This window comes from Phascolarctos cinereus, unplaced genomic scaffold, assembly GCF_003287225.1.
Source record: "Phascolarctos cinereus isolate Bilbo 61053 unplaced genomic scaffold, phaCin_HiC Scaffold_5;HRSCAF=322, whole genome shotgun sequence".
In the NCBI taxonomy this organism is placed as follows: Eukaryota; Metazoa; Chordata; class Mammalia; order Diprotodontia; family Phascolarctidae; genus Phascolarctos; species Phascolarctos cinereus.
In genome coordinates this window covers 252,272,921-252,283,508 of record NW_027555958.1, presented here as the reverse complement: position 1 = coordinate 252,283,508, position 10,588 = coordinate 252,272,921, and the positions used below count along the sequence as shown (strand labels likewise).

Genomic DNA, 10,588 nt, shown 5'->3' with positions numbered 1-10,588 from the left:
CTACGTCTCCTAGTTCCCCAAATTCTCAGCCCCCTCCACCATTCCTTTCTTCTGACCCCCCTAACCGGCTGCCCAGATTCCTAGCAAACGCTGGTCCCACTCCAAAAGAGTTTCAATCATTCATTCCCTCCAAGCCCCCACTGGCCTCCTCCCTCTCCAGGCCGGGCCCACAACAGAGGAGAGGCAGAGCTAGTGGTGTTGGAGTGCGACTCTCAGACCCGAATACGTGAGGGGCGTGAGTGAGGGCGGGGCTCGAGCCAGGAGGGGCGGGACCAGCACGAGGGCGGAGCGGGGGCGGGTCTTGGGGCGGAGTTAAGGGGGAATGGCGGGTAGGGAGGCGGAGCGCCAGCCGAGAGGGGCGGGGGAGCGGACCAGGGGGCAGGGTGGGGAGGGGCGGCCGCGACGCTCAAGAGGAGCTGATGCTTCTGGGCTTCAGGTGTGGAAGGAACTGCCCTCCAGCTGGGAGGGGACGGGCTTAGAGCACCGGAGACCGGCCGTTCCCCTAGAAGGGAATGGCAGGGAGAAACGTGGAAATGAAGGGATGCCGAGGACGACGTTCGCAGGACTTCCAGCTCCCACAGGGTCTGGGGGCAAATCTCTCCTCTTTCTCCCCACGAATAAGGTACGGTCCACGGGAGGACGAAATAAGGGGGGGTCTTCACGTGACTGAACGTCTTCAGAGTCATGTGACCCCCAAAGGTGAGCCTGCCAGCCTTTCGAGTCTAGCCAACCGAGAGGATCTCTGGATTCCCAGTTCGAGGCGCCTTTTTTGGATGTCGACCTAGTTTCCCTCATCCCTTAATTGGGGGAATGCGGGAGAAGGGCCTGCCGGACCGTCATGGACTGGGACGTGGTCTGGCAGTGCATCTTAGGTGGGGAGGGGGATGAGACCCTTTTCCACCTTTGGCTTGAGATGGGAGGGGATGTAAGACCGGTTGTCCGATGGAGATGATAGCATATATGTTTCCAGGTATGCCAAGTGGGCCTTCTGAAATTTCAGGGGAAGCGGGAGGAGGGAGGTGTAAAGGGAACCAGGACTGAGACTTCCAGAGGAAAAGATCCTTTGTTCCTTCTTTTTCATTAACTGTTAGGAGCTAGGAAGAGCATCTTCAGACCGTTTCTCAAATTTAAGCTTCAAGCCCCCAGAGTGCTTCTGCGACCCAAGCAAGAAGCAAGGAGTCATCAGCAAAGCAATTGAAACCAAAGAGAGAAAGCCATGCTTTAAATTTTAAAGTATGAGTTTCCCAAATTTATTTAGCCTAAAAAAACCTCAGCTCTCCCCTTAAAAAATCTACTTTCTTTAACACTTTAATTTTTTTAAATTTGCATCATCTCAAAAAATATATATTTTTTAAAATGACACATCTTAAATTTAATAATTTATTGTAAATTTGTGTCTTTTTTCCTGCATTGAAATTTTGATGATGCAATATCACATCATGTAACCATATAGTATTGTATTGTAAACAAGTCATTACATGCTCATACTCCTTCAGATGCTTGCTGTACTTTCTAACAATGCACTACAGCTGACCTGCCAACACTTGCTTATTAAGACCTGTGGTTGGACTTGACCACTGATCAGTTATAACTTGCATTTTGTGTGTTTATTTGGAAAATAATGTAATCACTATGACTTTAACTCTTTTACACAACAGATAAAACATGTACAAATGGTTTTTCAAAATATTATCTTCTCTTCTTTCCTTACGCTTGCACTGTCCCTTTGTTTTTATTGAACGGTCCCCAATTGCACCGGAGACTTCTACCACCTCCCCTGGATCGTTCCAGCACCTTTAGTTTGCCATAAAGGAAATTTAAGCCCAGAGAGATTGTGGTTTGTCCATTGTAACAGTTGATGTCAGAGTCAGAATTAGAACCCAGGTCTCTAATTTGAATGTCCTTTCCACTACCCTAGACTTTCCTTTGTACAAAACAAACAAACAAAAAACATCATATACCCACACCTGGATTCAGTTCCAACTCATGGACCTATGTAGTAGAACATACTTGAAGCTGGTATAGAGAAAGCCAAATGTAGCTATAGTGGAAAGAGGGCTGGACAGGTAATCAGTAGACCTGGTTCCATTGATCCTTTACTGTGTGATTTTGGGTAATTTGATTCACCTTTTTAAGTCTCAGTTTCCTCATCTGTCAATGATGATAATATATTTATACTTCTTACCATACAAGGTTGTTAAGAAAAAAAACCAAACACCTTATTAGCCTTAAAGCATTATAGGTTATTAAAGGATTGGGTTGTGAGCAGACTAACAGGTTTAGTGTTTGTCATTGGAGTTTCTGCATGAGGCAGTGGAAAAAGCAAGGTTGATTTGGAACCCAAGTCTCACCTCTTATACTAGCTGAGTGGTGATATAGGATAAGACACTTAGCCTCTGATGACTCATGTGTAAAATAGGGATAATAATAACATTTATTTATCTAAGGGTTGTGAGGATCACAAGATAATATTCATTCTGGAAGGATTCTGGAAAATTATACCAGAACTGCAGGGCACCCTCATAAAGCTTGGAAGGAGCAAATTTGCAACGAAAAGAAGGGCATAAAACGTTTTACCCTTACTGGTGGTACAGAATGATGATGGTACAGCTTCAAAAGAAATTTAGTTATATTCATGGATTGTGGACCTTTAAAGGCTAGTTGGAGAGCTACTCTAACATTTTGAGCCACAAAAGGCGATTGTGATCTTGCATATTACGTTTCTTTTTGTTACGGTGAAAGTTATTAGTCTGTGGGCCTGTGCCCCCTTGCAGTGTGGGGAGGGGTGGACACCAAGGTAGGGAGGAGTAGGCTAAAAGCATCAGGGTTAGGGGGAGGCATTGGATTAGAGGAGGGAACTCTGGGGATCAACCATTCCCAAAGAAGGAGATGGCAAGGAGAAAGATCATACTGTAATGGAAGGGAGGCAAGGACCACATTCATAGCACTTTCAGCTCCCACAAAGTCCTGTTTTCCAGGTTTTGAGGGAAATTACAGATCCCTCCCTCCTCTTCCCAAGAAGGGGATCCACCTGAGGGTGAAATGAGAACACCTTGGGGATTCACCTGACTGACCAAGATATGAGTCATGTGACCTGGATGTAAGTACTTTGTTTGGGAAGAAAGTGGTCTGCGTATACCTTAAGGGATGAACTTCATCCCTTAAATGGGGGACTTGGGGAAGGGTCTTACCTGACTCTGGAGGAGGGCGAGATGGTGATGGCCATTTCCACCATTGGCTTTGGGTGTGATGTGGTATAGGCCTAGTTGTTTGATGAGGGTAATAGCATATGTTTTGATTTCTCCCAAGAGGGTCTTTTGACATTTCAAGAGAAGGATGTATGTAGGAAGAGCCAAGAACTGAGACATCAGAGGAAAAGCTCTTTTTCCCTCTTGTTTGAATTAATTATGCACTAGGAATAGCATCTTCCGACCATTTCTCAAAGTTAAATGCCAAGCCCTTGGAGTCAGTGTGCTTCTGTGGCCCAAGTGAGTGGCTAGGCATCATCAGGAAAGCAGTTAAAATCAATTAGAGAATGTCATATAGTTTATTTAAAGCTGAAACACTATTATATTCAAACACCTTCTTTTACCAGAGCTAGGAAACTTGGGCCCAGAAAAGGTGTAATTTGTCCACTGTAACATAGATGGTGTCTGAGAACGAGATTTGAACCTAGTTCTCTAAATTAAATAATCTTTCCATTTCCCCTGTGCTTTCTGTCCTACAACAGCATCATGTGCTTACAGCTGGAATTCTGTATTCAATTCAGGCTCATGAACTTATGGGAAAGTAGGACAGATTTGGACATGGTACAGGGAAAGCCAAATGTAGCTATGGTGGGAAGATGCCTGGACAGGTCATCAAAGTTACATTCCTAACTCATACCCCTTACTTTGTGACTTTGAGTTATTTGCTTTACTTTTAGGAACTTCACTTTCCTCATCTGTCAGTGAAGATAATGTTTATACCATCTCACAAAGTTGTTTTGAAGAAAACACTGTAAAAAAAATTTAAAAATTAAAAAAGAAAAAAAGAAAACTCTGTATAAGTCTTAAAGTTTTATACAAATATGAAAATTATTGGGTTGGGTTAAAGTAAGCAGACTAAAAGTTTATAGTTGTTCACTGGAGAGTGAGGATGGTTCATTGGGAGAAGCAAGTTGTACTTGGATTTCAGAGTCCTAGATTCAGAACCTGCCTCTGATTCTCATTAGGTATCTGACTGCAAATAAGTTACTTAGCTTCTAAGACGGTTCTATAACATGTGTAAAATAAGGACAATAAAATGTATATTTATTTATCTCAGAGTTGCAAGGATCACATTTTAAAAGTACATAAACTGTTCTGCAAATTTTTAAAGTAATATTAAAATCAAATTGTTACTTAATTCTGGAAAGATAAAGACAAGATCTAACTAAAGTGTGTCAATCAAGCTGTAGCAGAATTACAGGGTACCCCCATGAAGCTTGAAAGACAAATTTGGAACAAGATGAAGGGCATTTTATATATATACATATATATATATATATATATATATATATGTGTGTGTGTATATTGTAAAGGAAACTGAGGAGAGATCCTCCCCAGCCCCTGGTGTAACTGCCTCATGACCTGACATAAAGAATGTAAATTGAAGTTAGCATGCATGGCTGGGGGTACCATGGAAACAGAACATTAAACACCTAACAGATTATGTTACCTGGGAAAACAATACTTATCTCAAGGAACATTTTTCTTGATGAACGATGTGTATCTGTCCAGGGACCTGATCACTCCTTGGAAACTTACACAACAAACAGGTAGCTGGAGCTCTGATTGAGCTCCAACCTTTGTCCACATGTGTGCGTATCCCTGGTCTGAGCGCTCACCAAGGAGACGTACACAAAACAAAACGCTAAGGTTGTTTTTTCTCTGGTTTACGTAATTATAAAAAGGGTCATTTGAAAGGGAGATTTTGGAGTACTTTGATGCAGAGATTGGGATACCGACTCTCTGCCAGAGGCGGGATCGAGTGCATAGTTACCTTTGTGTCCTGGGGTAGGATGCTCCCCGTTGCCTCCCTGACTAGACCTATTGGACCATCTCCAGTCTCCTGGGTTCTATGGGTATTTGAGCTCACCTGGTTAATGAGTGTGTATCCTTTCTTTTCTTATTCCCCCTTTCCTTAATGTTAATTATTACTTATTGCATTGAATGTTATTCTTACCTTTATTGCTTGTGTGGTTTGTAATTGTTATTAATCATTGTAAATAAATGTGATAATTGTTAAGTTTATCTTGAGTACGTGTCATTAGATCTTGAGATCCGAACCTAAAAGTGAAAGTACTGCGCAGTCCATAATCCTTTCAATTACATATATGTGTGTGTATGTGTGTGTATATGTATACATCCACACACACACATATACATATACACACATATATGTTGTGACTTTGTAGAGCTAGTTACCCATAGTGTGATACAGAATGATGATGGAAACAGCATGATGGTAGATAAAAAAAAGTTTAGGCATATTCATAGGTGATAGATACCTGAATGGCTGTTTGGAAAGTTACTTTAACCTTTTGTTTTTTTTTGGGGGGGGGGCAAGGTGGGGTTAAGTGGCTTGCCCAGGGTCACACAGTTAGTTAGTAAGTGTCTGAGTTCATATTTGAACTGAGGTCCTCCTGACTCCAGGGCCAGTGTTCTATCCACTGTGCCACCTAACTGCCCCTACCTTAACCTTTTGAACCAGAGAAGATGATTATGATTTCTCATGCCATCTTTCTTGATGATATGAAAAATAGTACTCATTTGTGGCCCTATGTGCCAGCATTGTGGTTATTTTGTTCCCTGAGCAACATAGGTTGAGATGCCTCATTGGAGAGACTTTCACAAAATAATGAAAAGTGAAATGAGCAGAACTAAGATAACATTGAATGTAGTAACAATAGTATCTTTTTGAGAACAACTTTGAATAACCAAGTCAAATCATTCTGACTATTATAAATACCCAAATTAACCTCAAAGATCCTATGAAGGAATTTGCTGTTTGAATCCAGAAAGGAATAGTGCTGTGGTGCAGGAAATGTGAACTGGTTAATTTAGAAAAACATGGAATGACTTGGACATACACAGGAAGATGCTATCCACCATCAGAGAAACAGATGATAGGAGGAAATGAGCATAGTATGGCCTCACATATGAGTGTATATGTGTATATATGTCTATTTATAGATATCCATATATCCGTCCTTAATTGTAGCCTTCTTTAAGGTGGGGAGAGGGGGAAAAAATAAAAAAGTGCACAGCAGAGAACAAAAGAAAACCAATAAGGAAGCAAAGAAAAGCTGGGCAGCTTTGAAAACAATGTATAGTATTTATTACATAGGTTTTCTTGAAATGGCAATTTATTGTTTTACAGTGAATCCTCTTATGGTCTGCTGTGTACATGGTAATTTTTTTTTCTTTTCTTATTTTGTATTTAAGTGTAAAATTGAAAAAAGTTTACAAAGAGTTTGTGAACAGACAAGAAAGAGTGGATCACAGGAGGTAATATGTGCTTTTGATTACATAAAATTTAAAAATTTTTTGTACAAACAAAACCAATATAGCTAAAATTAGAAGGAAAACAAAAAATTACAGGGGAGAGGTCTTTGTAGTAAGTTTCTCTGGTAAACATCTCATTTCTGAGTCAAATTTACAAAAACCATTCCCCAGTTGATAAATGGTCAAAAGATATGAAGAAGCAGTTTTCAGAGGAAGAAATTGAAGCTTATCAATAGCCACATAAAAAAGATGCTCCAAATCACTAATGATTAAAGAAATGCTGATTAAAACAGCTCTGAAACAACTACCTCACCCCCATCAGATTGGTTAAGATTATCAAAAAGGAAAATGACAAATGCTGAAGAGGACTGTGAAAATAGATACACTAATGCATTCTGGGTGATGATATGAACTATTCCATCTGTTCCGGGAAGCAATTCAGAACTGTACCCAAATGCGATTAAACTGTACATACCTTTTGACCTAGTAATACATCTAGTAGGTCTATGCCTAAAGAGGAAATATCATCTTTTTTTGTGATGACAAAGAATTGGAAACTGAGTGCCCATGAATGGGGGAATGCCTGAACAAGATATGGACTATGAATTTGATAGAATACTATTATACTATAAGAAATCACAAAGGTTTTGGAAAAACCTGGGAAGATACATGAAGTGATTCAAAGAGAAATGAGTAGGATCTGGAGAACAATTTAGACAGTAACAGAAATGTTACAATCAATTCTGAAGCACTTATCAACATAATTACCAACCTCAGTTCCCACAGACTCAGAGTAATAGAGAAATACCTCCAGATAGAGAAATAATGGAATCAGGGATTCAGAGTACAGATTGAGGCAAATTTTCTTCTCTTTTTTCACTTAAAAAAATTTTTGGAACATGGCTAATGCAGAAAGTTGTTTTGCATGATTATACTTTTTTATTTATAATTTTTTATTTATAATTGGTTTTATTGTTCTTCTCTATGGGTGGAGGAGAGAGAATTTGGAACTGAAAAAAATTGAATTAATAAAAGAAAAGAAACCCGAACTTAATATTCATCTCTAATTTGAGTTGGCTTCTGGAAACCTTAGAACCTTCCCCTAGGTTCACAGGGGTGGGATGTGAAGGGTAGCTATAGGGTAAGGTGAGTACCTTGAAGATGGGGTGCATCCCTGGGAGGCATCTCATGGTGGCTACAGCAAACACCTCAGCCACCAAATGGGTCTTCAGCAGATGTGCTTGCAGCTCATGAAGCTGGAAGTCAGAATTTCTGACCCAGGCCTTGGCCAGGAGCCAAGTGAGGGAGGGATCTGAGGGCAGGAAGAGTGGTGGGTCTGGAGAGCCAGAGCAGGGAGGCTGGAGCTGGAGGATGAAAGAATCAGTACAATCATAGACCCAGAACTGGAAGGGACCTCAGAGGCCCAGGGAAGGCTAAATGACTGGAGCAACATCAGCCAGGTAGTAAATGGGAACCCAGGGCCTCTGTTCTAGTCACTGCTCTTTGTATGGAACTACATGGGTAGGGCATTAGATCCCTGGGTCTTTGAAAGGAAGAAGGGCTGGTGAGGCAGAGCAGAGAGTCAGAGGTCTTTGTCCCAGGAAATGGGTTGGTGGGGAGGCAGTGGGGTGGAGGAAGGATGAATAAGGGAGCTGGGGAGAAGGATGCCTGGGTTCCCTCACCTGGATGGCCATCGGTAGCAGCTTCCCATCAGGCTCCATCTTTAACATGACCAGGGGAGCAGCCAGATGTTGCCTCTCTCCCTGGATCACATTGGCCTGGATTCCATCCAGCAGGGAAAAGTCAGCTTCAAACAGGCAACCTTCCTGGAGGATATATTAGTCTGAGGTCAAGGTTCAAAGCTGAATGTGGAACAACAGTTCTAATACCAGGGACAGTCAAAGGACCCGCATAAAGGACTGAAAGAGAAGTCCAGATTCTTAATTAGACCCAGACCCTCAGAATATGAAACCTGGAAGGTCATCTAGTTCAGCCCCTCATTTTACAGAGGAGGAAACTGAGGCCCAGAGAAGTAAAATGACTTGTCCAGAGTCACACAGCTACTAAAGCAAAGCAGGGGTTAGAAACCAAGTCTTCGGACTCCAGAGCCTTTTCCATTTACATTATATTGGAACAGATATAAGGCCTCTTTGTTTGGATGGTCATGACCCACTTTCTAATAATCTCCCATACCCAATCTAAATTCTCAAACTATTTAGCCTCTATCCGTCCCTCCCCTAAGGAACCTTCTACCATTTCCCTTCTTTTCTCACTTCTTCCTCCAGATTTCTTTTCCCTCCTCTCAGGCTTTCAACCCTTCCAAACTCCCAAACCCTCCCTTCCCAGATCCTCTAGGAAACTCCTTAAATCATTTCCTTTCTTGACTCTCTTCTCTCTCTCTTTCCCTTTGTTACAGTGATCCCGTACTAAGATCCGTATGGAGAGTCTGCATCTCTTGGTTAATCTGCCCCTGTCTCCATTTATTTTCTCTTTTTCTGTCCTGTTTACCTTATCATGCTCCACATTTGCCAGAAGAAGAATAGGCTCATTTTGGTTTTATGCCCATCTTCTTTGTGTTTTACGGATCCACAAGGTTCCCCCCAAATTAGTTTCTGCAGGAAGGATGGGAGTTGAATTACTATTGTTGACTGTTCTTGTCAACACTCCCTTCCACTGTCTTCATTGATCAATGTTTTTCCAGGATCTAGTTAGGGTTCCTCCATTCTTCAAATCAAGTTATCCTTATGTAATTTTACCCTATTCCTTTCCCTAAACCTTGAGCAAGTGTATATAGAAAATAATATAACTTGATCCCTGGGAGCCTCTTTAATTTTCCATATTGTCAAGGATTGGAGAAGAGAGGAGAGCAAGAGGAGAGGGCCACCTGGAGCTTTCTTTCCAGCTGGGCCTGAAGACCCTCTAGTTCTGGGAGGATCACCAGTTGAGTGGGGAGTGAGGTGGACCTTCTCAGCAGTATGGGGTCCATTGAGGAACTGGTAGCCAAAAAAATCATCCTCCTTCCAGGACTAGTGTAACCTCTCTGGGAGCAGAAGGCAGAGATCATAGCACCGCAAGGGGCCTCTATGCTCAGACTCTCCTCAGGGTCCAAGCATTGAACCCCCCACCCTCACATGTCCAGGACACCCTCAGGAAAGAGGCCTAAAGTGAGTCACCTTTAGGGCCATTTCTGGATAAGATGGTCAGTGGAAAGACTGCAGTGATAGAGTATTCAGGGGAAGTTGGGTATTATTGATATGGGGGGGAGGACACAGAATGTCATGGATGAGTCGTTGGAGAAGATGGGGCTGGATTGAAAGGTTATGGGGCTGTTACTGACTGGCCAGGGCACTCTTGCTGCCCCAGAAGATTTGGTCAAAATCTTCCAAGCTATTCCAGGAGCTCAGGAGGGTGTACAGACATTTAAGGGCAATATCCATCATTCTAGGATAAGGAGTAAAGGAAGTAAGTGGGGAATTAGATGTTTGAAAGTTCCTCCCCAAAACCCCATATCTGTCATCCCTGGGAGCTCCCACCCCAAACCCCGTTTTTACCTCTGGTCTCACTAAGTTACTGAGGGGTTAGGGGTCAGGGATATCACCGATAGAATGTCCTTCTCTCCTCCAGCTCTTCTCCATGTTTCTGAAACAGGCCCTGGACTTCATTTCTCATCATCCAAGCTGGGGAGGCATGGGAACAAGGGCCCACTTACCTGCTCCATCTCCATGTATGTGCTTCCAAGCTGCTCCCTACCCCTGGACTCCAGCTCGCCAATTTCCTGAGTCTTACCCCATTTTCTGTTCCTCTCTGCCTCTGTGTCAAGCCTGTGTCATCCCTTTTCTTTTCTTTTTTTTTTTTTAAGGCAATTGGAGTTAAGTGACTTGCTCAGGGTTACACAGCTGGTGTCAAGTGTTTGGTCTGAGACCGGATTTGAACTCAGGTCCTCCTGACTTCAGGGCCCGTGCTCTATGCACTGCGTCACCTCGCTGCCCCCTCCATGCCTTTTCTTACCTGCTGCCCAGTCTTCTGTGTCCCCACCCCAAGCCTCCTATCCTCATCTTACC

The 10,588-nt window shown here is 42.5% G+C and overlaps 1 protein-coding gene and 1 long non-coding RNA gene across 2 annotated transcripts; one reads left to right on the top strand and one right to left on the bottom strand.

Moving 5' to 3' along the window:
• The first annotated feature begins 404 nt into the window (after window positions 1–404).
• On the top strand, window positions 405–5,273 carry LOC110194263 (uncharacterized). Its single transcript, XR_002320674.2, has 3 exons — window positions 405–622; window positions 2,979–3,100; window positions 3,926–5,273. It is a non-coding gene; the product is annotated as an uncharacterized LOC110194263 (long non-coding RNA).
• A 1,143-nt stretch (window positions 5,274–6,416) lies between these two features.
• LOC110194240 (polyunsaturated fatty acid lipoxygenase ALOX12-like) lies at window positions 6,417–9,539 on the bottom strand. Its single transcript, XM_078155605.1, has 3 exons — window positions 9,412–9,539; window positions 8,210–8,353; window positions 6,417–7,891 (listed from the first exon to the last, which is right to left on the bottom strand). Exons 1-3 carry the CDS (start codon window positions 9,511–9,513, stop codon window positions 7,553–7,555), a joined length of 585 nt encoding a protein of 194 aa, XP_078011731.1. The 5' UTR covers window positions 9,514–9,539; the 3' UTR covers window positions 6,417–7,552.
• Between the last annotated feature and the right edge of the window lie 1,049 nt (window positions 9,540–10,588).

What these genes read in the sequence shown, in the direction of transcription:
- LOC110194240 (XM_078155605.1), bottom strand. Translation starts at nt 9,513, where the DNA reads ATGGACCCCATACTGCTGAGAAGGTCCACCTCACTCCCCACTCAACTG. An exon ending in AGCTGGAAAGAAAGCTCCAG is followed by an intron (nt 8,354 to 9,411) that starts GTGGCCCTCTCC and finishes TATATCCTCCAG; the next exon opens with GAAGGTTGCCTGTTTGAAGC. An exon ending in TGCTACCGATGGCCATCCAG is followed by an intron (nt 7,892 to 8,209) that starts GTGAGGGAACCC and finishes TTCATCCTCCAG; the next exon opens with CTCCAGCCTCCCTGCTCTGG.